Source organism: Pelecanus crispus, chromosome 13 (assembly GCF_030463565.1).
Source record: "Pelecanus crispus isolate bPelCri1 chromosome 13, bPelCri1.pri, whole genome shotgun sequence".
Classification (NCBI taxonomy): Eukaryota; Metazoa; Chordata; class Aves; order Pelecaniformes; family Pelecanidae; genus Pelecanus; species Pelecanus crispus.
Window position 1 is genome coordinate 13232274 of NC_134655.1, and position 26297 is coordinate 13258570.

Consider the following 26297-nt stretch of genomic DNA (forward strand, 5'->3'; position numbering starts at 1 on the left):
AGCCACATGGGAGGGAGAGGGTTGGGGTAATCCCTGGGAGTCCCCTTCCCGCCAGCTGTTCCTCACCCTTCTCCTCTTCTCCCAGGGTCCTGCAGAACAGCTCAGAGAAGATGCACTGAAATGTTTTTGCAAATTTATCTTTTTAACAGCCCAAGAAATCCCACCCCCTGCCCCCAAATGCACACATGCATGTGCTCACGCACACACACCAGCACGTGGTTCTTCCTCGGCTCACGAAGGCAGGAAGATGAAGAGGAACACCCTGCATGGTCCCAGCATCCGCTGGGCAAGTGAGGTAGGGAAACGTCCTGTAAATCACACTATAGGGCAGCAGGAGTGCAACAGGGGCGGTGACCCCTTTGGTGACAGTCCCAGTGTGTGCAGAAGCATCCACGTGACAGGTCTTGATGCCTGAGCAACGGGGAGGCTGTGGGGCTGGTGGAGGGATGGGCATTTTGGGGTCCCAGATGCAAATCCTTAGCACAGGGTGGGTGGGACTGGTAGGGGATGGTATGGGAGATAGGAGCTGAGCCCCCCAGGTAGGGGCAATCCCAGCAGATGCAGTAACACATTCCCCGATGTCCCACTGCCCCATGTAGCCCAGCATAGCCTGGGAACGACCTTGAGAATCACAACTCCATGGGCTCACCATGCAGGAGCACCCTATGTCCATGGGGACGGTGACGGCTCTCTGTCCCCCTCCCTCAGAGAGGGGACAGTTCTCACCACCTAGCTAGGGACACCCTCTCTCTTCCCACCCCTCTCCTCACAGCAGCCCCAGCCCTGAGGGGGAAAACCATCCCAGGCAGCTGTGTCTGGCCAGGGCTCCCATGGCAGCAGCAAGGAGTGCCCAGAGGGACTCCCCCTCAGCCCGTGTAAAACCCCAACCCGCTGAGGGGCTGCCCACTCCTTCCTGTGCTCACCCAGGCGCTGGCTGACACAGCAGGAGCTGGGGCAGAAAACGCTCCCCCCGCACCACCCAGGCAGCTCCCGGAGAGGCAAAAAGCCAGCAAGAAACACATTTCCTCCTCCTCCTCATGTGCTGGCGGCTGGCTCTGCGCCCAGCCTGGGGCTCCTTTTCTTTGCAAGGAAGATGAACAACAACCCGCCCCACATTTTCCAGCAAGTATTTTGGGGCAAAACAAGCAGTGTGTCACATTCAGGGATGCCCTGTGTGCTTTGCACCACCTGCCCTGGAGTGGTGAAGCAGAAGGATATTGTTCAGTGGTGGATGGGAAAGGGTTGTCTGGAGGTCTGGGAGAGACATGGGAGATCTGGGCTGTGCTGCTGGCACTGGTGTCCCCTGCAGTATGGATGTGACTTTATTCCAGTCATTCCATCTGGGAATCTCCTGGTGCTGTGAGACTGTGCTCACCCGGAAAGGGTGGAAAAAGTGTTTCTTCCAGAAACAAGCAGATGGGGAAAATGTCTCCAAGCAGACAACATGGCTGTGAAGAGGGCAGCTGGGGGGGTGGCACTGCAGGGTGGCCATGAGGGAGGGTTGGGGTTGGCTGTCAGGGTGGGTACTCCAGCTCTGGGTGCTGGAGATCTGCATGGGGTGGCATGGGGGCTTCTTGCCTCTAACCCTGGCAGGGATGCTCCATGCACCATGGAATGACAACATCCAAGGATCACAGAGAGGGAGTAAGGCAAAGCTTCCCTTGGGGGCTGCAGTGGCAGGAGCCTGTACACAGTCAGAAATGAATAGTTGTGATACTAGCAGGTGCTGAATTGCTGGATTTAACCTCCTGCTACCAGGAGGCAGTTCCAGGTTCCTGACCCAGAGACATAAGAGTAAATGAGAGAGATGGGGTCTGACCCGAGGGAGCAGAAATAAAATTGTATTATCAAGATACTCAAGGCTGTGGGAAGGGGAATCCAGGTGTGAAACTGGAGGACACTTGGAAATAACTACGCTGGGGGGGGGCAGATCCTGGTGCTTGCTGTATGCAGTGGGTAGCTTTGTGCAGGCACACAAGAGCCAGTGCAGAGCGAAGCATGCGGAGGACAGCTGGGCATCTGCAGGGAGGGAGCAGGCACAGCCTGGTAAGCCAGAGCCCACAAGCCCCAGCAAAAGCACATGTGGCCCCAGCAAGTGGGCTAGCATTAGCAGCTCTGGTGCTTCCAAGGGCTCTGCAAACCCATGTGGGTGCCACTGCAAAATATCAGCATCGCCTATGCATGGCTGGGCCAGGATGGGCCAGGCAGTAGCAGATGGCTACGCCTTTGAGAGAGCCACGGAGAGGCATTGGCATCCTGGCCCTGCCTGGAGTGATGCACAGCATGAGCACATCTGCCCATCCCCAAACCTCTCCGTGAGACAGCATCAGGGCACTGTCCTCCCATGCAAATGTGATGGGGAAGCCAGGACAGAGTCCTGCCACCGAGCGTCCCAGAGAAACCTGCCTGGCCAGAGCCAAGGACCCACGTGCATGCAGAAAGCACTACTTGTTTCCCTGAATTGTGCAGTTCTCGGCTCAATACAGGGCTGGGGCAGATAAAAATGACTCAGAACAAAGTGAGCCACGTCTAATCTCTCCTGGGACTTTTTTTGTGTGTATGTGTGCGTATGTGAGAGAGCAAGCGAGTGACTCATGGCAGCTTCTCAGGAATGCAGAGTATCTCAGAAGCAGCAGCCACCCATGGGGCACTTACCCTTCCCAGCACTCACATGGGCAGAGAGCACCGAGACACTGGCTGTGCCACATGTCACCAGCAATCTGACAAAAGGACCAGGCATGGCCCTTTGTACCAGCACTTCTGAGCTGGAGCATCTCCTGCCGCTGCCTGCATCCCACCTGGACCCTGCCTGCCCTGGGGAGGGCTGAGTTTTGGTGCGCAGCTGCTCCAGAAAGAGGAATGGCAGGCCAAGGGTCAAAAGAATGCATCCCTGCTCTTCAACAGACATGCCCTGGACAAGTTCCCACCATGTGGGCTTGCCACACTTCCTCCCTCCGCTGCCAGGTACACACTGCCAGCTGGCTCCTGCCTAGTCCACTGGCCATGCCCACCTGGATGCATGCCACGCTAACTCATTTCTCCAAATGCTGCAGGAAATCCCTGTCACCTTTCCAGCTCCTCCCTGCACAGCTGGAGTGAAGGATGCTGCGGGGGTTTCCTGCCTCCTCTCTGGAGCCAGTGCTGGGGTTTAGTCACAGGGCTTGTGTTTATCCCGTGTAACCAGCCCCACTGTGTTCTGCAAGGGAAGAGGTGCTTTAGGGGAACTGCTTTTTTCAGAACCCACTGTCTCAGTTAGGAACAAAAAATATTAAAACAAACCACTAACTGACCAGCCAAAAAAGGCATCTCTCCTGGTGCTTTTGTCTCCGCCAAGGCTGCTGCAAAACCAGCCCAGATGGAGAGACAAACCCTGGCCCTAGTGCAGATAAATCACAGCAGAAGCAAAGCCCACAGCTGTCCTTGGGGGGAAAATCTCCTCCCTTCGGAACCAAAGCTCTGGGCTGGAGGAGAAATGCCTGGTGGACCTTGCTTGGCCACTGCACCCCAGCAATGATGGAGCAAAGAGGGGCTGCAGCCCCATGCAGCTCAGAGATCAGGCACCCCGCAGACAGCGGGACCCTGAGGGAGCAGCAGCACAGCGGGGATGATGGCACCAACACCCCTGAGTATCTGGCAAATCCAGCCTTGAGGTTGCCTAGCCCCAGAGCAGAAATGCTGATGTGGAGGAGGTCCCAAAAATAAGCTTGCTCTCCTCCCCTGGCTTCCTCTGCAGTAAGTGGGTCAGCGGAGCATTTCTCCTTTCTCTCATTTCTCACATTTGAGGCGTCTCTGAATGATTCAGGCAGTGGGAGCACAACAGCCATGCTCCTGACACAGGGCACCCAGGGGGCTGCGCCTGCAGGAGCTGGGGAGGACAAGCATTCAGGGGGGTCCCACCGGCCAGAGGATGCTGCTCGCAGCTGCTGGCACTGCACAGCTATTGCTAAAGGATCTTTTCTCCCCAAGTCAGAGCAGCCCAGGGAAAAATAGAGCAGCCTCCACACACACATCCTTCATAAGTCACCTAATTACCCCAGCTGATTAAATGAAACTCAGAGCAATTGCTCTCCCCCAGGCTTGCTTTGAGGGTTGCTGCTGCTGCATCAGCCTGGAGATGGGGTCATGTTCCCAAGGGATGTCTGGTTTTTGCTGTCTGTTGTGCACTGTGCTTAGCTCATCTTCTGAGACACCCCGGCTACTGCAAAAACTCCTGGAATAAGCCCCAAGCCCCCAGGGCTGCTCATATTCAGCAAAGCTTCCCCTGTACACCCCAGGAAGTGGCTTGGGGCCACAGGGAAGGGGTACAGTGGTGCCCTGACATACCCGTCCCCCCAGTGCTCAGTGCTGCTCAACCCTGGCATCCTCACACTGACAGAGCTCCTGGCGAGCCAGAAAAGGGGCTAAATTTAATGGCAGGAATTTAACAGCACTCCATGGGAATGGCTATTTAAGAGAAGTACTGTCCCAGGAAACTCCTCTCTTAATCATTGCAAAGAAGAAAGAACTGGATGCAGGGAGCCGTAGCAAGCTCCCATGCAGCCTGAAGCCCTCCACCCAGCTGCCCCCCAGCCCCAGGCTGCGCCTGTCGCTGGGGCAGAGCCCTGAGCCTGAGGATGCTGCTGCAGCCTAGCACCCAGGGGTGTCCCTGCACTGTGCTCAGCTTGTCCCCACATGCCCAGCCCAGGCCTTGGGGCTGGCAGAGGTGCCTCCTGGCCAGGCAGCGAGAGCAGAGGGTGCAGACTTGCAAGATGGAGGGATTGTCAGGGAAGATGGACCAGGATCCTGGCCAAAGGGGCAGAAAACAGGCAAGAATTGAATGAGATTATGGCACATAATTCTTATTCACCTTTTACAGCTGGGGAAACTGCTGCAGGGAGCAGCAGGACTTGCCCCTGGTCACCTGCAAGGCAGCAGCAAGTCAGAGAGAGAGTGCCTGAAGGAGAGCACCTGTATCATCTGAGCAGCCACTCGGTATCATTTCATAGAATCATTTAGGCTGGAAAAGACCTTTAAGATCATCCAGTCCAACAATTAACCTAACATTACCAAGTCCACACTAAACCAATTAAGGGTGGACTAGACTAAACCATGTCCCAAAGTGCCATGTCTACACGTTTTTTTAACATCTCCAGGGATGGTGACTCCACCACCTCTCTGGGCAGCCTGTTCCAATGCTTGACTACCCTTTCCATGAAGAAATTTTTCCTAATATCTAATCTAAACCTCCCCTGACACAATTTGAAGCCATTTCCTCTTGTCCTATCGCTAGCTACTTGGGAGAAGAGACCAACAACCACCTCAATACAACCTCCTTTCTGGTAGTTGTAGAGAGCGATAAGGTCTCCCCTCAGCCTCCTCTTCTCTAGGCTAAACAACCCCAGTTCCCTCAGCCGCTCCCCATCAGCCCTGTGCTCCAGACCCTTCACCAGCTTCATTGCCCTTCTCTGAACACGCTCCAGCACCTCAATGTCTTTCTTGTATTGAGGGGCCCAGAACTGGACACAGTATTCCAGGTGCGGCCTCACCAGCGCCGAGTACAGGGGGACAATCACCTCCCTGCTCCTGCTGGCCACACTATTCCTGATACAAGCCAGGATGCTGTTGGCCTTCTTGGCCACCTGGGCACACTGCTGGCTCATGTTCAGCTGGCTGTCTACCAACACCCCCAGGTCCTTTTCAGCCAGGCAGCTTTCCAGCCACTCTTCCCCAAGCCTGTAGCCTTGCACGGGGTTGTTGTGACAAGTGCAGGACCCGGCCCTTGGCCTTGTTGAACCTCATACAGCTGGCCTCGGCCCATCGGTCCAGCCTGTCCAGGTCCCTCTGCAGGGCCATCCTACCCTCCAGCAGATCGACACTCCCACCCAGTTTGGTGTCATCTGCAAACTTACTGAGGGCGCACTCAATCCCCACAGCAATTTGCTGTGCTCCAGGCTGTCTGCATCCATTTGCTGTCCAAAATCGCACTTCTCAGCAGGAGGGATGGCTCAAGGGGTGGCCGGGGACTCACTGCCACTCTCAGCACCACGCTGTTCCTGGCACCAGGCTGCTCAACCTGCCTTCCTGTTCCCTAAACACGGCTGGCAGAAATCCCAGCTGCTGGCAGGAGGGAGCAGAAAGCCCCATCCTTTGCGGTGTGGAAGTGGGGGAGGCTGAGGGAGGGCTGGCCTGCACTGAAAAGTCCCCACAGCAGCTGGCGGGGGGAGTGAAGGAGAAGGGCTGTCACCCCCAGCCATAGACAGTGAGTGGCATGAAGGGCTGGGGCCTGAGTTTGTTTCATTTCCAGAAAATGAGAAAAGAAAGAGACAGCCAGCAGCAGAGAGAGAAACCCCGCTAAAAATCCCCGCACTCTTGCTTTGACGGGGCTGAGCTGCAAATTTCCTTTCTGCAAGCTGCAGCATGCCCCCAGCCAGCCGCCGAGCTGGGGCTGTCCCTGCGCGGCTGCGTGACACCAGCGCGGATGTCCCAGCCGGGGGAAGGGGAATTCAGATGTTGCTTCTCTCCATACTAAAAGCAGTGACACGGTGGCAGCCTCAGCAGAGCGCCACACAGCCGGGACCACAAGGCCAGCAGCATCAGGGCCACATCACGCTGAGCCACCAGAGTAGCAGCTTGGGAGCCTCAGGACACTGCAACCCTCCAGGTCCCCACGCACTGGGGACACGTTTCCTATCAACGGGGGACCCTGGCATCTGATGGAGAAGACCAGGTACGGTGCCTCGCTGAGGTTCCTTGGGGGGCATCGTGGGTCCATTTACAGAGCATTTCTGGGGGCTCTGCAAATGGGGGCTCTCTGAGGGGATATGGTTTTGCTGACTGTGTTATTGCCCAGTACTGCTCACCCTGACTGCACACAGCTGCTGGAAGCCTGTGTGGGCTGGCGAGCTGTGGCTCAGCCTAGCCACACAGCTTGGGAGGTGGTGGTGGTGCTGGGAGGGAGGGGAAGCCTTTGAGAGGGGAATGGCTTTTCAGACCTGTGTCTCCTGAGCTGAACAGGGCTGCTTGCCAGGAAGGTGCCTTGCAGGAAGCCCCAATGGCTGCAGGGTGCTGAGGTGCTAGTGCTGGGCTCTGCCGCTGCACCCACTGGCCCCTGTGCCACCCTCTGTACCAAGGAGTCCCCAGCCCTGAAGCTCCTCCAGCCCCCCTGTCAACCCAGCTCCTTCCCCACTGCTGGAGGAAGCCAAGCACCTGCCCTGGGCGATGGTGCACGTGCATAGGGAAAGATGGGGCCATGCTGCGGATGCTCACTCAGGCCAGTGGGTGCCCCTGGGATCATGTGTGCAGGGCACCCCTCTGGCTGACACTGGGGAGGAGGCACAAGAGGAACCCTGCCTGGCAGCCCTTTGCACAAGGCAGGGAGACAAAACCCGGGGACACATGGGGATGGGAGCCTACCACATACCAGACACGCAGGAGACCCCAGTGCCACCTGACACTAGTGTTTGGATGGGATTTCCAAGATGAAACACTGCCACCAGGTGCCCACTTGCACACAGCCATCCCTCCCCATTGGCCATCCCCTCCCCAACCACCACATCTTCTTTTCCCAGGGGAAGCTACTCTGCTCACTGCCGGCCCTACCTAGAGCTGAGGTGGAGACCCAGCAGAGACATGGTGCTCTTGGCTGCTCAGTAGTCGGTGTAGGATCTGTCCGACAGTCTCACTAACAGCTACATCTGATTACTGGGTCACCAAAGGGTGACCACACTGCACCTGCAGGAGCTACCCTCTGATCTGCTGGGGATGGGATGGCCGGAGTGGGAGCAGGGGGGAGCCCTGATCCTGAGCAATGCCATGGGGCTTCAGCTGCCCAGGAGATGAGATGCAGGAGCTTTCCAGTTGCCAGAGAGTAAATAAAGCCTTGTGGAGTGCAGTCTCCTTCTCTGGGTGGTTATGAGAGCAAAAGCCCTTTGGAGCATCCTGTCTACAGGGTCCCTGGGGCTCAAGGGCCGGGCACTGGGCTGGACACACAGCTTCTCTCCTCCTGCACCCCCACAGTGCCCATCCCTCCAGCTGTGCCTTGCCTGGACCTGGCACCTCAGATGGCTGAGTCCCAAGGCCCAAACCTGCTGTGGGCAGCAGCCACCAGCCCCCACAGGACGACTGCACGCAACACATCACACCTTGGTCCCCAGGGAAGTGCTGTCCTGCCGCTTTGGTTTGGGTGCACACACACTGCTCCAGCTGACTCCCTCTAATCAGGGCAGCACGGGGAACACGTGCGATGCTGCTGCAGCTCCCTGCATCGTCGCCTGCCTGCATAGGGGAAGGAGGCACTGGGCTGTTTGCGAGCAGGATGACCCTACCACCACAGCAGAGCGCTGCTACTGGTTCCCAGAACACTGTCTGCTCCCCGCACTGCCTGTGCTCCCACTCATGCACTGGTTTCCATTAATTCTACAGGAGGATCAAGCCTGCTCCTCCTTCGCTTACTCTCTCCAGGAGGATCTCTTTTTTTTTTTTTTTTTTCCTCCTCCTGGTTTTGTCTCAGGTTTTCTGGCTTTGCTATTCCCTGGGCAGCTGCATCCCCAGGTGGGAAGTAGGTAGCTTTTGTTCTGCAGAGTTCAAGTGAGCGGCTCAGAAATTGGAGGGATCATCGTTTCAGGGCAGACAATAAAATGTGTTCCTGCCAGGCAGCGCGCCTGGGCTGCCCAAACCGGCTGAGGGGCAGGCAGGGGCACATCAGGGCAGAGCTGGGTGTGTGCTGGACGCAGTGCAGCAGACCCTCCATGCTGCTTCCAACACACCCGAGTCCCGGGTCCACCACACACCTGCCCCGCTCCTCCGCGTGACCCAGCACAGAAGCCCCGGCTCACGTGCCAGGGCACCGAGCTGCCGGGAAGGCTGTGCTGGGTTTAGGCAAATGGTAAAAGGCGTTGTTTCTGTGGAGTGACGGCTCGCAGCCGAGCCAGAGCCTGCCATGTCAGAGGGAGCAAACCGCCATCGGCTTTAGGAAGCTTTTAAGATACCCTTGGGGCGCCCTTTGTCCCGCCCCTGGACGCCACAGCCCCCCGCGCTGCGCTGACACTCTGTACCGCAGCCGGTCCAACTGGGAGACCCCACGGCACCCGGAGCACCGCAGCTGCGGGGACCCGCGGAGCCAACCCGAGCCGGTGATGCTACAGCAGCGGCACCGCGCTGGACACCGCCGGGCCCACGGCCGGCCTACGCCCACGCGCGCCGCCGCCACGTGCCCGCCCCCTCCCCGCGCGTCGCTTCCCTCCGTGACGCGCCGGGGGCGTGGCGGGGCGCGGCCACGCGAGGCTGTGGCCGCGCGCCTGCGCCTGCGCAGCGTGGTCACGTGCTTGCGGCGGCCCGGCGGCGGCGAGCGGGGCCCAGCGGCGCCATGGCGGTGCCGGGCGGAGGTGGGCCGGGCCGGGCCGGGCCGGCGGCGGGTCCGGGTCCGGGTCCGGGTCCGGGTCCTCCCACTCCTCTGTCCCTGGCGGCGGGGTCCCCGGCTCCCCCAGCTCCGCCCCCCCGGCGGGGAGCGGGGCCCGTGCCCTGCGCGGCGCCGTTTCCATTGGCAACGCGCGGCGGCCGGTACCGGGGCCTGGCATCGCCTGAGGGCCCGAACCGCCGCAGGACGCTTTGGGGGCGGCTCCTGGGACAGGGCTCCTCAGCCCGAGCCACTTCCTCAGGGACGTGACCTGCGGGAGCATCGGGGGGGGGGGGGTGAGGGGTCCTGGGGATGGGGTCTGAGAGGGTGTGAGAACCTTGGGGGAGGGTGTGGGGGCTGGGGGTTCCCAAAGGCTCGGGGGGAGTGCTGGGCCCCATGTGTGACTGGGCAGGGGTCCCATGTCCCTGGGGAGGCCCTGGGCAGCTGACAGAGGGCTGTGGGACAGCAGTCCCAGCACTGAGTGTCTTCAGGTGCCTGCAGGTGTGAAGGAGGACTCATTCAACGTGCTGGACCTGGCAGAGTACACCAAGAACCGGCCCTGGTGGCGCAAGGTCTTTGCCCCCAGCTCGGGGTCGAGTGCTGAGAAGTACAATGTGGCCACACAGCTGGTGATTGGAGGGGTCACGGGATGGTAAGATGTGCCGGGGTTGCCATTGCAGCTTGTGGACGGCAGCATGCCTGCAGGCACTAGCTGGGCTTTTGGGAACATGCTGACAGGTGCAGGATGGTCATCTGGTAGTCTTTCAGAGAAGGCAAGTGTCCAGCTTGCTCAGCCCACTGTGCTCTGGCATGCTCTGCTGAACTGTGGGAGGTCTTAAAAGCTGTCTCAAATGTGCTGCAGCTGAAGAATGGAGACTATCTCCTAGGGAAGAAAATGGCATCAGGCTTTAGTTTTTGAGGCAAAATAATTTTCTTCAACTCTAGTATAAAGTGGTGGTGTTGAATTTAGGACAGGCAAACATGAGCCTCTTGGAACAAGGATACCCTCTTGCCTGCAGGTGGATGTGCTTCAGGTTTCTGCATGAAAACCTCCTGTGGAAGTGGCTTATTGCACCTGTGGGCATGGTTCCTGGGGTTTCGTGTTGCTTGTAGCAAGTGCTGGGGTTGGTGGCTTGTGACTCTGTTTGCAACTTCATTCCCACAGCAGCATTGTTTGAGTTGAAAACTTGGTGAAATCACACTGCTTTGCTTCTTGCTGTGCCTGTCGTCTTTGTCTGGCCCAGGGGTGACCATTTAAAAGTGTATGACAAATCTTTATTTTTATGAGAGCTGGCCACCTCTATTTTGTATCTTTACTAAGTGTATGTATTCAGAAATGGGTAAGAGCAGGTTGCTGTGTTGTTTTGCAATGTTGGTAAGGAAACTGGTCAAAGTAAAGTCTGGTTTGGGTGATACTATACGCTAGCCCTTTGCTGCATGACTGAGCAATGGGGTGGCACTTGCTTTAGTTCTGGTGGCTGCAGTGATGTCTTTTATGTTGAGTTTGGAGACCAGTATTGCTTTAGACCACTGCTGTCTGCTTGTTTCAACATCTTTCTTTTCTGAGAAATTAAAAGGGAAAGTAAGCAGTTGTTTGGGCAACACAGAAGCTTGCCTTGTGATTGACTCCCATGCTCTGGCATGGAGCAGCAGCAGATGTGCTGCCTAATTTCCCTTCAAAGATGGTATCAGTTAAAAAAACCCAGTTAAAATCACTTGTTGATTTTGGTGAAATCATGTGTTTCCAATTACTCTTTCTGGAGAAGGTTGACGTTGGAGATAAGAATCAAAACTGCAAAAGGCTAAAATATGATAGTGAGAAGTAAAAACCTATAAAGCATCACTTCTGGCTGGGCGCAAATTCTTTCTCTCTGGTTGCACGTGGGTTTCTTCTGCTGCTCGTCAGGCTGTCTCTGAGTCTTGGGTAATTATTGCCAAAGGCAGCCTTGCCTGTGGGAAGCATGCTGAGGAGTGTGTGTTTGCTATCTCATTCTCCTGACTGGATCCTGGTTGATTTGTAGGTGTACTGGATTCATCTTCCAGAAAGTTGGAAAGCTGGCAGCGACAGCGGTGGGAGGTGGCTTTTTCTTACTTCAGGTGTGTATGAACAGTGGGCCAGGCTTTCTGAGAACTGTGCTGGTGGGGACAAAGGGCTGTCTAGTGATCATTACCTGTTGGGATGTGTGAGGCCAATTCCCTGCTCTGCCAGGAGCTCTGTGTGGCCATGGATGTCAAAGACATGTGTTCCCCAGGGTACACAGATGCAGCAGCAAAGCAGGATCGGTGTGCGTAAACTTAAGGATTGCCAAAAGGTGCTATCTGCTTAGGGTCTGCTAACGAAGGCCAGGCCAAAGGCAGGTGGGGGCTGTTAACTGCAGGGGCACCTGAGTGAAGCAGGAGGGAGCCTTCAGCTGCAGCAAACCACGCTGCTGCTGCAGGACTGTCTGGTCAGAACTGGCTACTGTACTTAGTCCTATGCCTGTGGAGATGGTGTCCCTGGAGGAACAGCCCTGGATGTCAAGAGGGATTTGTCCATATCTGTGATATGCTTCCTGTCAACCTGGCTACCTGAGGACTCAGGCCAGCAGAGATTGGGCTCTCAGTAAAGCACTGGGGAAGAGGAGAGAAATGGAGATCCCTCTCTGTCCTCAACCATTTCTCCTGGTTTCCAAGAACCCTGGCACTGAGGGGAGCTGTTCAGATGTGGACATCTAGCTTGTACATCCTGCAGGAGGGAGAACAGCCCTCAGGCCTCACTCAGCAGTCTTATTTGTTTGCTTCTCAGGCGCTGTCTTGTGTGTGACTTGTTCCCCCCGTTCTCCTGGCTCTGCTTGTTGTGCTGAAAACCTGCTCTGAGCAGGGAGAGTTTCACTGCTGAATCATCCTGACCAGATCAAATATTTAGAGAGGAACAGGCTATTAATAGCTGAGTCCACCCACACCAGCAGGAGAGCTGCAGAGAGTCCTAATGATATACATGGCAGTTGCGAGGGGGAGGTGATGCCAGCTTTACATTAGAGAATAGAGGCTGAAGCAGGCTAAGCTGCAATGTGTGCCCTGCTGTTAGGGGATTACTGTGGGAGACTGTTGCAGGACGGTTAATACAGCTACAGGGGTGGTCCTTTGTCCAATTTTTAAGCTGGTGTGCTCATCCTCTCAGCCCACTGGACCAGTATGTGGGAGGTGGCTGTGGTCAGGGAAGGTGGGTGGGCAAGGGGGTCTGTTTAGCCATGGTCACGCAGGACTTTACTCCAGGAACTTTCTTTCTACCCCTCAAAACTTTAGATTGCAAACCACACGGGATACATCAAAGTAGACTGGAAGCTAGTAGAACGGGACGTGAACAAAGCCAAGCAGCAGCTGAAATTTCACAGCAGTGGTAACAAAATGTCTCCAGAAGTGAAAACCAGAGTGGATGAGGTGAGACAACTCTCCCAGGGCATGTGCAGGTGCTTAGCTGGAGGGACAGCAGAAAATGATTGACTCCTGGGCTGTTATAGATCTTCCTTTGTGCAAATACAAGGACAGCTTACATGACAAGCAAAACTGGAGAGATGGCAAAGCTATCTATGCATATTTGAGACAGCCAGGGTGGCTTCTAGGCATGACACTAGCTCACCATGTGTTGCCACAAATTCCTTGGGGTTGGGAGAAAATGTGCTGGGGTTATGGGGAGAAGCGTCTCTTCAGTCTGACAAGAAAAGCTGAGCAGATCTGGCAGCAGAGTGGCCTAGTTACCCTGGGCTCTGCTGTACCCTGGTCTGGCAGGCACACCCAGCAGCCCCTTCTGTCAGACTCAGTGCTGGTTCTGAGAGCACCCTGGAGCACATAGGCTTGGGCCTGCAGCTCTCAGAGCATCTAGGCTGCACTGGGACTGGATCAGTTCAGGAGCTGTACATGCACCAGGGAGATTAGGGAGGGGAGATCATTAGGTAGGATACTTTCCCAGACCCAAGCAGTGGCCTCTCTCCGAGCATCACTCACCTTGGAGAACAGCGTGAGGGATGTCTTCTTATGGGGAGGGTGGGTGGGTGAGTGACCTGCTGTTGTTGAACACTGTTGGCTCTTCTCTCCCCTGCTTAGGTGATCATATTTCTGAAGAAGAATGTTATCCTGACTGGAGCATTTGCTGGAGGATTCCTGCTTGGAATGGCATCCTAGAAACTGCACTCTGCTCTCCCTTCATGTCCAGCCTCCCCTGCCCTCCTCTACTGCTGTTCTCTCTCACTTAGAAGTCAAAGGATGTTGCCAGCAGGCTCAGTCCCTTCTGCTCCCAGGTTCCTGGGATCTTTTTTTCTTACAAAGCTGCTTCTGATTTTCAACTTTTTCCTCTGTCTGGGCTGTTAGGGTGCCAGGAAGCTTATGAATCCCAGTGTATCATTGTGATTCCTTTCCCCACCAAATATGCCCAGTCTCAAATTTTCTGATGAGTTGCAGCCTCATAAACATGTAGTGGCAGAGAAATCTCTTAAATGCGCTTCTTCCCAGGTGCTCAGGGCTGTTACATGTACCAGTTACATGTCTGCCAGTATATGTGTACAACAGCTGTCAGCTGCTCACTGCTATTTAGCTTGCACTTTTTCTGCCCCGGTACCTAGAAAGCCTGTGCTTCCCTCTGCACAGAGATGGTGTGTGCAATCCAAAATGTGCTTGGCTGTCCTGGGGTGGATGCAGAAGTATCGGGATATCCTGGGCTGTGTCCAGGACAGGTGGTTAAGGAGCAGGTTCATGCTTGCTGAAGGACTCTTTCATGTGATTCTGGGAGTTCTGCCCTCCTCCTGCCATTGCACTGCACATAGATGGCCATCTGGCTGCTTCTCTGCTGTTATTTATACTCCTTACTGGAATTGCAGCACTGGCAATGCTGATGGAAACTGAGCACTGTGGGTGACTTTAGGCCCTTTCCTCATCATGTGTTCTGAAAGTCACTTAAGCTTCCTGCACTGTAGAGTGCCTTTCTCACTTGCTAGCTGAGTGCTCAGCCTTTGAAATGTGCTGAGGCGCTCTCTTGTGGTGGGCAGGCTTCCAGCATGCTTGACTTCTCTCTGTCAGGCTAGCTGGTGCAGGCGGTGTGCGTTTCAGCTGTGCCACTTTACAGTAAATCACCTTGGGCCTCAAACTACTGTTTCTACATCTACCATGACCTTCTCTGGCCACTTTGGTGTTGGTGATGCTCTTAGAGCTGTAACCATGTGGGACAGGATTGTAGACAGGAAATGCATCCCTGTTAAGGGTACATTGTACTGGTCCAGTGTCCCTGTTGCTAGCTCTACTGGAGTGGTGGCGGGGAGCGTGTGAAATCTGGAGTGTAGTCCTCTGCCTGCCTCGGCAGAGCACAGACTCCATCTCCCCAGTCTCTGCAAGCAACTGAAATGACAGAACCGTTGGGAAAACCAGGTTGTGCTCTTGTGGGAGTGGCTCATTTCCATACTTTCCTCCTTGGTTATGTTCCTTCTTTGCATTTACCATTTCCACAAAAAAAGCTGCTTGCTTAATTCCATCAGCTGCAGTGCTGCTCCTGCAGGTGATGAGGCAGCCCAGATGGAGAGCTGGTTTTGGACAATCTGTCCCAGTGCAGCTGTGTGCAGAGCAGAACTCTAACCTACAAGAGGAAAAAAAAAAAAAATTAAAAAAAATTATCCCTTAGAGGTGTCCTGCATTGGCTGTGCTGGGCTGGCATCACCACTTTCCAGAGTGTGGGGACTTGCATGACGGGGGGGTGATGTCCTCCAGCAGGTACATGTAGGAGTTCTTGTGAAGAATGGGGTTTTTTTTTTATGTGAAGGTCAGCCAATCCTGCAATGGGAAACATGCTAGGGAATGATGACATGCATGGGTGATTGGGATGCAGCACCTGGCTTAGCAGGTGCACCCCATCTCCAGTGCTGTGTAATGCCTTTTGGATTATGTGCTGCTGCTCTCAGTATGGCTAGAAGTGGGGATCTTCTCTTGAGAGCTGCTAGAAGAGCTGGAACAGTGGGTTCTTCCACCAGAGGTTTTGAGCACTTGCAGTTGTTAATTTTGTTTCAGCTCTGTTGATTGAAGTGTCAGTGTAGCAACACATTGATTTAGCTGCGGTTTTCTCACCTTCAGGATCTGAAAAGAAGCTGCTGGTAATCAGAAAACATAAGTTGGTATCTTTACTCCTGTCCTGCCATACATGGCCAAAGAGAATGAAGGAGCAGCTGGGCTCACATCCTTTTAATGATGGTCTTCCAAAAAGTCATCCAGGACTGCAGGAGTGATATGATGCAGCAAATAGGTCTTCAGTAAATTGGTGTTTGGGAGTGGAGTGACAGATGATGGTGGTGGTTTGGGGTTTTTTTTGTTGTTGTTGTTTGGGTTTTTTTGTAGGAACCCTGCAGGGCTGAAAGTGCATGAATTGATACATTTGTATTGCAAGGGTATCTCTTGTTCCTGTAGGAAAACAGCATCACTGCCCCTCTGCCTGGTGTGCTGCATAACACAACTTCTGAGATGCGCTAATCTCCACAAAGCTTTCTCCAACGACAAAGCTTGAAGTAAATTATTAACAGACCTTATGGATGTTTTTCAGGCTCAAATAAGTCACTATTTCTGCCCAGCCCTAGGGAAGGGTGCACAGGGTTCTGCTCCACAGGGTCCTGACTTGCTGCTATTGGAGAGAAATGGCCCAGAGAGGGAGCTAAAACTCAATTGCTGTTGGAAGGGGAAAAAAGTTTCAAATTTATGTTGAGGTTGATGTGAATGCAGGCAGGGAATGGACAAGGACATCAGGATATGGCAAATCTTTCCGCTGTGCCAGTGTTGGGCTTGTGGCTGGCACCATTTGATGCTGTGGACCCACACTGGAAGCTTTGATGCTGAATCACCCTCTGTGGGGATGCATTTTCATTGATGCAGGTGCCAAGATGAGGTGTTTCCCCCACCCCGCCCACCCCCGCTCCTTTTACTCTTGTTCCAACAACTTCTGGTGTCTGTTCCAGTATGAGAAGTTTTAAAACACACTATGCTTTTAAAGTGTTTTTATATATTATATGTAAATGCTTGTTGAAGTGATATTTTATTAAATAGTTTTGCTCTAATAGCTTCTATGTGTGAGGTCTTTTGACTTCTTGGGAACCAGCGTGGTTTTGTCTTACCCTGCATGTTGCGTTTGACTCATGGGAGCAGTTATAGCCAGTCCAGTAGCATGCGGCCACCAGCCTTCCTTATTCTCTGCAGGTAACCATGGCCTGCCTTAATAAATCTGCCTCCTTGATGATCCTGGCACCAATCACCCATGTTCCCAGAAGATGGGATGCTTCTGGGTTGGGAGGTGATTCTGCTGCCAGCCTGGCTTCAGAGCCCCCCTGCTGAGCAAGTTTGCTCCACCCAAGTAGAAATGGGCACGGAGATGAGGCTTTTCTTTTTAATAGGTGCAACAGAAGCCTAAATATTTTATTTTTTATCATCTATTAGTGACTTACTTTCCACTCCTCCTGCTCAGATAGGGCAAAAGGGAAAAATGAGCTACTTGTTAAGTGTTTGAGCTGTTTCACAACATTGTCATCACTTTCCCATACTTTTCAAGAATACTAAAACCCCTATTTTGTCTTAAGGGTTTTTTTGGTGGGGAGGGAGAGGAAGGGGAAGGCTAGCCCTGAATTATTCTGATCTTGAGCCCCAGTTATAAAAATATCAAGCAGCTTCTATTTAAACATGATGATGTCACATGTTGATCTGGACTGTGAATGGCAGCCGAGCTGCCTGGCTTACAGCTATGTTGTATTCTCAATAAACAACCAAACTGAGACTACAGTTTGTTCCAGTCATTTATTTTGTATCATGGTATTTCAGAGCAGTGAATACAGATGGTTTGCTCTTCTAGGCTTCAATACACTCAACTATTGTGCCTAGACTACAGTGGTCTGTTTACAGAAGCTGTATTTCATAAGTAAGTTGTACTTGATCACAGCACAAAAGTCCTTTACGGCTAGATCTAATGACAGAGTTAGGGGCCTAGTGGGTTCAAAGTCTGGTATTTAGGTGCCTAGGCCCTGTAATGGACTTGGCACCCACTGAGGTGCCTGGACTCCTGCTACAGGGGACAGAGAGACTTAGGCAGCTCTGAAGGGTGATGCAGGAACCTGTCTACCAAGCTCTTCCTTACAGGTCACAGGAAATTCTGCTGCACAGGTGAGAGCTTCTGAAAAGCCATCTCTCCCTGGGGTCCAGACACAGCTGGCTTGTGAGTGAGTCTGGAATGCTGTGTTGAAAGCAAGTGTCTACAACTGCTTGTTCAGTAAGCAGCACCTAAATCAGTTCTTGGATCTAGCCCAGGGCTTTGTGACAGGCCTCTGGGTACCAGCGGGTTGAACTACGCTGGGTTCATAACATATTGCTTAAAGGTGCTCAATTATACATAAATTTATAAATTTTATATCAACAGTCAGATCTTTCAAATGAATATTGCTTTTTAAAAAAAAAATCCTATTCCTGTAGCAATCCCTGAAATAATGTTCCTGTAACATCTCTGTCATGCAAATAGCAGCGTGTAGGCAATTCAAATACAAAGTCTGTCCAGTGGGAAAGTGAGGCACTTGGGCAAAGTGACTTGTAGTCACTCGTGATCTATGCAAGACCTAGGAACAATCCCCAGACCTGATTCCCATTCTTGAGCTTGAACCACTGGACAGGCAAATGTTGTCTAGAACTACTGCATGATGGCAGCAATATCTTTGCTATGTCAAGATGGGCTTGTTTCACGTGTCATGCTTAAACTCACTCACTCTTCTGAGCTTATTTCCTGTAACTCTCACTCCAGAAGCCAGAATAACTTGGTTCCAGTTCTCCATTTTGAGAGCAAGGATAGATTAGAGTAAGGTAAGCATTCTAAAAACATCAAGTTGACTTTTCACAGACACAGGTGCAATGCAAAGACAATGTAGATGTTGTTTTGGTACAGAAAATAAAGTCTGTTAACCAGGCCATCTGTTGGTACTGCATTATACTTTTTGGTGTGCCGGGTGGTGTGTTCTAGGAGCAATCTGGCTTTCCTGAAAGTCTAAAGAAGGCTTGAAAAAACACACACAAGCTCTGCAGGTGAGTCCGTGCTCCGGCACCTGCTGGAGCTGCATTGTGTTACTGAGGTGGTGGGGGAATTCCTTCTGAAGTCGCCTTGAACTTTTCTCTCTCCCTTTCTTCTTTCTCAAACCCTGAACAACAGACGGATCTGCCCTTGGGGTACCGGGAGCAGCACTTCCGCATTTCCTGAAGCATGGTTTCACACTTAGACTCCATGTAGTTGTTCACTGGAAAATAAGGAGGAGACACTAAGTCTGCAGAGGGGAACAAGTTTTGTCCCTGGAGGGGGCACATCTAGTCCAGCCCTTCAGCAGCTGGGCAGTGTGTTTCTCTGAAAAGCAAGAGCTGCTTACAAGCATTTTATCACTTTCTCTGCTCTACAAAAAAAAAAAAATGTCTCTTCAGTTTCAGCTATCTAAAGCCATGCAAAGGCAGCCTTGCTGTTCTGGATCCCATCCACATCTTCAGTCTCCCAGTTTTCTAGCTATGACATCTCACTACAGTAAGAATGATGTTTACCTTATTGCTGCCCTTCAATCCCTACTTTCTTTAGCCTGTGTGCTTTTAAGCTGGATCTTGTCATCCATGGTCTTCAGCCCAGCTGCCATGTCACTATAAGGTTTACAGCTGAGTGCAAATATAAGAGCATCCAAAGAGGACTTGGTATAAACAGGGACATGTGCACCCTTCAGCACTGCGGGGTTTGTAAAAGGAAGGGATGAGGAGTATGACTGCCAACCTCCTACCAGTGGCCTGTTGTCAGCAGGCTGTAGCTTTGCAGTATAACCGAAGCAGGCAGCACGCTAGCAGGAATGCTTAGCCAGGTGCTGGCAGCTGAATCCAACTGCACAGAGCCAGGGACACGACCACCTTCCACACAAAGGTCCCACCTCTAGCTCAGGAAGTCCCTCAGCCACACAACTGTTATTTGACCTCCTCTCACTTTCCTTCCTAGCTTCTCCTCTTGGACACTGCCAGAGCTAGGACATGGGGCTAAATGAGCTCCTAATCTGACCTGGGACGACACATCTTTACTTTCTCCACATTGCCTTTGTGTCAGACTCAGAGAGATTTCACTGCATCAGCAGGTCCAGGCACTGCAGGACACAGGTGATTTGTCCAGCATCCTTTCTGTCCTAGTGCTTTGCTGGCTGCCACTGTTGGCTGAGGTGGCAAAGCCTACAGTGCTTTGCAGGGCTGGCCACCAGGCTCTCAGAGAGAAGCCCTGCGGGTACATGAGCAGACTGAGTCTGTGGCTTGAATTAATAACTAGCTGCCTGTCTGCATAGAAGCGTAGGGCCTGCAGAGCTACCCGCTCTGCCTTGGATGAGCTACGCAACTGCTACACAGCTGCACTCACCCACCCCACCTGCCACTGATTTTTAAAAGACTAAAAGAAGCAACAGCAATCCAATGTGAGACAAACACAGCACCCACTGGACAGCCCAGAAAGCAGCAGTGAACACCTTCCAGTTAACAAGCAAGCCAGCCTGCTCTGATCGCTGGGCTATGAAATCTGTAATTGGGTTGGTGAGTGACCTGTAACACAAGCACACAGGTCACCCCTGAGAAAAAAGGTTATGGTGATGTTACTGCTTTGTGCAAGCTGGCAGCCTAGGAGGCACGGCAGGCCTTTGGAGGGGAGATCTACTCTCTCTCTGCTATAACCTGCGGCTGCTGAGTGCTCCAAGGCTCTCCTAACTGTTCCTCTGCCTGTGCAGGTTTGTTTCTAAAACCATGGTTAAATACAGCCACACTCTGTGCATCTGTCAGGGATGCATTCCTGAAAAGCACAACAGTCAGTCATACAATGGATAGCAAAGCACAAAAGAGATTTACAGTGGGTATTTAGTTTCACAGAAAAAGCAGGCAAGATCTTTTGGAACAACGACCCACTCCAAAACCAGCCTTTGAAAAGCCAGCATCTCCCAAAGGTCCTGCTTCCGCCCTCCATCCTCTGCACTGCATACACTGTCTCTGCTTATTTTTCAGTTAAGGCTCTGCATACATCCTCTATCTCATTAATTCTTAGAGGGAAAATTGCTTTGCTGTCTGTCAACTCAGCTGCTTCATCTGTACAACTCGGACAACTTCACAGCACGATAATACATGAACAACAGCAGCACTCCAAAATGATAGCCAGAGAAAAAATGGACAGCGGAGCGTGCATGTAGCAGAGTCAAAGAGCTTCTTTGCTAACACTTAACTATTCAGATCAAATCTGTACACAAACCTACACAAGTAAAATACTTGGTATAACCTCCATGAATGTTAGAAAAAGAACATTGTCACAGATGGGACCAAAATGGGGTCAAACATGAGCTTTTAAGTGCAGTTACTACGGGGGGAGAAGGCAGCCCTTCATGGGAGAATGCTGCAAACCATGAAGACAGTAAAAGGTAATATCTAAACAAATGCTGGGGACATGTAGAGGGGGTTGTTTGACCCCTTGCTATGAGCTGAACACAGCTTCCAAAAAACAATCCTGGGACAGACAGACATCTACCAACAACTGACTATTGCTTTTCCCTACTTTTTCCCAGATGTTTTTCCTCCTATGCTCCTCCCCAGCCATCAGGGTGGTTGTGTTACCTGCACAGATTGCAGTCACTGTTTGCTGCAGCCTGCAAAGCCACCTCTCTACTTTCCCAGCAGGACACCCTCTTCCCTCCCTGCTATATTGTAGCTAATCTGCTTGTAATCTGCAAATAAATTAAAGGTAGAAATGAGCTGCTGTGGAACTGGCCTGGCTAATTTTACCCGTAGTGTCGCTAGCCTCCTGCCTCATCGTCCCTGGGCTAACATCAGGAGTTATTCTCACATAAAGCTCCGAGCATGCTAGCTAAGGGCTCCACCAGGTGAGTTAGGAAAAACTCTTTCCCATATGACTGAGCTGCCTTGGCACAGAGGAATGTTTTCTCTTATTCATTCCATAAGGCAAATCCTTTTCTAAGAAGCAACCAATTTTTTTTTAACTATTGTCCTCTGCAAGTAACAAGCCTGTTCTCCCCAACTCAGGGTCCCAAAACACATTATCATATTAACTCCCTTGCCCCTACACATATTTAGCTAAGCTAATACAAAACAGCGCTTAAAGGTCTCCAGAGTGACCATCTCATACTTTGAGGCCAGATCACGTATACCTAACCCATTCCTGACAGACATCTGTCTGACCTGCTCTTAAAATACCCCTGGAGCTAAAAGCTCTGCAGTGTTCTCATACAATCCACCCACTACCTCACTACCCACTCTGCAATAGCGCTTATTATAATGTCTAGCTCTCCCTGCCTACAGCTGAGTCCCAAGGCTACACATGGGATCTCACTACCAGCGTGGAGAACACTCTGAAATAAGCACAATGTTACTGTTACAGATGCTCTGTTTTGTACTAATGGTGTCTCATTATTTACAATCAAGCACAAGGGAATCCTATTAAAACCAGACATTATAATTTTGGTTGCTTTGCAACCAGGTGATGCTAATGTGCTTGCTTTCTTCCTTCTCAAGGTGAAAGGAGAACAGGGTTAAGTTAAAAGAATTAAGTTCCACCAAAAATCAAGACACCAAAAAGACAAAATGACACTTGGTACCTTGCAAGCACTTCTGTATTTCACAGGCTTGTTTCTGGCAGGGATCCTTCTGGGACATGTTCAGAGAACTAAAATGATAGGAAAATGTTACTGTAGAAACAATGTGCTTTTCAGGGGGCGTGGGGGGCAAGACACTGTCTTAAAGCCAAGGCTTTAAAGAGCTCCCAATTTCCCTCTCCATCACAGACAGTTCAGAAAACAGCTATTGCTGCTTGCAGACGCCTGCCAACATACAGAAGAATTCTCTGTGTCTGGCTAAAGGATGATAATGGACAATGAATACGGGAAGTTGTATGTTGCTAGGCTTGAAGGCCTTTTTCTTTTCTCTGGTCAAAATGTGTCCTGTTCCACTTGGATGCACAAAGATTCCAGCAAAGATTCAAATTAACACGGCTGACTAATTTTTAACAGTTCTGTGCCTCTAGACCTTATACTAAAACATGTATTTATGTAAAAGCCCTCTCTGTGAGCTCTACACAACCAGGGATTTGGTGTTAGTCATATAACTGCAGCTGGAGGAGGCATTTTAAAAAAACAACCAAAACCAACTTAGTTGTGTATGTCCCATAAGGACAAAGAGGGCTTTTTTTTTGTTCCAGGACAAAGTCTTTTGGAAACCACCCACCCCCCCACCCCCCCCACCCCCCCAGAGTGGAGGACAGCTCCATCTTGTTCAAATCCCTAGAAAGCAGGATTTCAGACACTTGATTTAACTTTCTGCAGCTGTGGCACCTGTAACTGTGATCTTCTGTGAAAGATCAAAAGATGACAAAAACTGGTGGTACTCGTAGTTGGATGGGAGACCTCTACAGGAAAGCACCACTGTTAGCAAAAGCAGTGGTGGGACTTCAGCTCCCTCTGAGCCACAGTTCAGCTCCTGCCCCTGCCCAGAGCTAGGGAGGTGCTGCCTTCCAAATTTCTGGTAATTCACTGGCCCACAGCACTTTTCAATATCGCTAGGGCATTATTTCCAGCATCCTGGCCAAACTCCACTTGGGGCAATTACATTCTGCCTACCTAGAACTCCCCCTGATGTTTCACTTAGACACAATATTCCTCTTCACTGCCTGTCCTAAACTCTTGTGTGATGTTGCTGTGTGTTGTTTAACTGCTTCCACCTCAGAGGTGGCTGCATTTCAGTGGAGACTAATAATTTATTGTACAAAATATACAACGACATCTTCCTAGAGCCACTGCTCCTGAAAGACAAAAATTCATATTAAAGAATGACTGGGAATAAACAGAGCACAGTACAAAGCAGGGGTAATGTCTACACATACCAGATTAATCACCAGGCACGAGTTTAAGCAGCAGTTCTTCAACACCACCAAGCTGTAAGCGACAAGGAAAAGTTCAGTACGTCTACAGTTACTGTGGCTGAGCTAATGGAATTCAACAAAATAACAGTCCTTTGCCGTCCCTCAAGGATCTCAAATGACTTCACAAACAGGCATGACTATGGTCTATTGTTGCCACCATCCTTACCATGAGATGGTGCTCTATCTCCCAAACGCGAGAGTTACTATCCCTGTACTGCTCACCCTGGGACAGCTGCCACATATGAGGCAGCCGGGATGGGGGGAGCTGGCTGGGTCGCAGCGCCTCACCCAGGGGAACCTGAACTCTTTGGATCCGAGCCCTCAGCATACCTTCCTCCTGGGGGAAAGTAACAAAAAGAGCAGGCAGTTACTGGCAATGCAGTAGAGGTACCTGCAATAGCAAAGCTACAATCACTGGGAAGCTCAAAGGAGACTTGCCTCTTCTGCAGCCACAAGCCACGTTTTGCGGTGCTCATCGCAGTAAACACCTACACGTCGCACCCACAGTCGGACAGGAGGAGTGCCAGCGTGCCCTCCTTCTGCCATTCCCTCAGTCACTTCAGGATGCTCCCGTTAGGTGGATGGCATCAGCCCGCAGGATGCGTGCATGGTCTCTTTAGCTCTGAATACATTCACGGAGAAAGCTCTCAGACCTGAAAGGCACCTCTGGGTGGCATCTGACTTATTGTATGAGATGCTATGTGCTGAAATGTCCCTAAAAGTCAGCTTGGGAAACTAAGGTGGTGCCTAAGTGAACAGAAATTTCATGACAAGTTGTATACTGGGACATGCATGCTGTACAGCATTTGTAAGGCATTCTGGGGCAAAAGGTGCTATTGGTATGAAGTTAAACCCTGTGAATATTGGCTTTGCTTATTCCACTAACAGTCCTATTAACAGTCTTTGTGTAAAATAGGGAAAAAAAAATAAAAAGAAAAAAGTGCTCTACACAGGAGTTCCGTGGCTAATGATGGTCTAAATCCCAAAAGCACAACTTGTGACAAGAGGTGAAATTAGCTTAACAAGACCGAAGATCATTCTGGAGACAAAGCATGAAACTCCGTATACACGACTCTCATATTTGGAACTTGCAGAGCTGTCATTGTGAAGGGTCCTTCGTCTCATCTCTCAAGAGGACGGCAGCATTGTCCATTCATATACAAGCTTCTCATGAATAGCTCTCGTGACTTTGCGTAGTTCGGCTTTTAGATGGTTACAGAGAGCCACCAATACCAGCAGGGGAAAAGGAATTTTGGACATTGAGGTGGTTCTTCCTACCAGAATTTTTGTTTAACAGCAAGTTTATCTGTATACCAGTTAGATCAAGCTGAGCCATTAGCAAATGAAGGTCAGGGGAAATGATTCTCTCTTTGAACCCTAGAAGAGGTAATCAAAATGGTACAGACAGTCTTCATTCTTTATCTAGGTTTAAAGTAGAACAGAATTAAGCTGTAATATATATAACATCCTCCTGCTACGAAGCAGATGCAATATTCCTATCCCAGTGAAATACAGCGGTCTTCTGAAAACTTGTAAAGTTATAAGGCATATTTCAGACAGGAGCAAGAAAATCTGGGTACAAAATAAAGTAGGAAAAGTCAGGGAGAGGAAAAAAATTGTTATACATTGGGGTACATATATAACAGGAAATACACTTCCATGTTGCCTTCTATATCTTACATCAGTGCTTCTCTACCTTTTTGAATCAAGGGATCACTTAGCTTTTTTGAAAACAAAACACCAACCACGGATCAGCCTGAACAGCACTGTCACAGTATTTTAATTTCTAACAAAGAAAACTTTGAATGTTCTTTTATTATTTCTTTTTCTGCCATTCTGTTTGTTTCCTTGCTTGATGTGTGGGAATGTGTATGTGCATTATAAAAAGCACCGCTGTTCTGAAGACCATCCTGTGAAGTGGTATAGCCATTCCAAGCAATGCCCCAGCAGCTGGATCACTGGCATTTAGAGGAATGTGACAGCAGACTGACAAGCCTCACAAGGCCTTCAAGAATAAGCTGAGGGTTAAAGGGACATTTCTGTAAGTCCTTTTCATTCTGCTTTACCCTAAGTCATTTTACAAATTTAAGCCCATGTGTGGAAATCACTTTGCCCACAGTGAAATGCAGCAATCGCTACTGCTCATTTTCAGTCAGCTGAATGTAATCACCCAGGTTGGAATTCGGCCAGGATACTCTCCTACCCTGCAGTAAATTGCCAAAAGCTCCGTCATGACCAAAAATGCTCAAAAACTTGCTTTTATTCCATTCAAAGCTGGAATTTCTACAGCTTATCATCCCCAGAACCAGAAGACTCAAAACTGACTTCAGTATTGGAAAAATATTACTCAGTAAGTGAACACTATTTCCTACAGCAAGTAAACTCTCCTGGAAGGTCTCCTATCCAAATACTAAGCTGGTTCAGTCTTGCTGAACTACAGGTAGGAGGACTAAAGCACAACATATATGTTTCTGTTTATTGTGTATGAACATGGTAGTGATGATAGGTACAGGACCAACAGAACAAGGTCTCATGCAGAGGACACTGTGCAGAATGGGCAGCGGTTAACATGTGTTTTCACCCTTTGCCCCACTAATTTGTCCCAAACTTCCTCTGAACTCCATAGCTCTGAGTTCAGTTGACAAAGTTCAAAGGCCCAGTCTGGCCTCTCTTTTCCACAGTCTCTAAGACTGTTATGAAGGTGCCCAGTTAGTGCCACAAATAAAATCTTGAGGTCAGGCAAAACCGTCAATTGGGTTTGAAGTAAGACAGGTCTGTCTTTAGTACTCAAACACACAAAAGAAACAGGAGATTTGTAAAAGCATTAGACATTTCCACCTGAAACTTTAAGAAGGGAAAAACAATTCCTATTTTTGCAGATTTTATCAGAAAGCAATAAAAAGCCTGAGCAAAGACATGGGTGAAAGGAAATATAAGCTTACTTATATGTAAAATAAGTTGTAAAACCTG

The 26297-nt window shown here is 50.9% G+C and overlaps 3 protein-coding genes across 3 annotated transcripts; 1 reads left to right on the forward strand and 2 right to left on the reverse strand.

The window, feature by feature from the left end:
• The first annotated feature begins 9343 nt into the window (after nt 1–9343).
• On the forward strand, nt 9344–16342 carry FUNDC2 (FUN14 domain containing 2). Its single transcript, XM_075720433.1, has 5 exons — nt 9344–9362; nt 9875–10025; nt 11395–11470; nt 12659–12793; nt 13457–16342. Exons 1-5 carry the CDS (start codon nt 9344–9346, stop codon nt 13532–13534), a joined length of 459 nt encoding a protein of 152 aa, XP_075576548.1. The 3' UTR covers nt 13535–16342.
• Nucleotides 16343–17597: 1255 nt separating this feature from the next.
• Nucleotides 17598–22066, reverse strand: CMC4 (C-X9-C motif containing 4). The gene is made up of 2 exons (XM_009480556.2): nt 22009–22066; nt 17598–18645 (listed from the first exon to the last, which is right to left on the reverse strand). The coding sequence occupies exons 1-2, from the start codon at nt 22064–22066 to the stop codon at nt 18476–18478; spliced, it is 228 nt and encodes a 75-aa protein (XP_009478831.1). The 3' UTR covers nt 17598–18475.
• Nucleotides 22067–23185: 1119 nt separating this feature from the next.
• Nucleotides 23186–24936, reverse strand: MTCP1 (mature T cell proliferation 1). The gene is made up of 4 exons (XM_009491930.2): nt 23766–24936; nt 23494–23664; nt 23289–23340; nt 23186–23207 (listed from the first exon to the last, which is right to left on the reverse strand). Exons 1-3 carry the CDS (start codon nt 23871–23873, stop codon nt 23293–23295), a joined length of 327 nt encoding a protein of 108 aa, XP_009490205.1. The 5' UTR covers nt 23874–24936; the 3' UTR covers nt 23186–23207; nt 23289–23292.
• Between the last annotated feature and the right edge of the window lie 1361 nt (nt 24937–26297).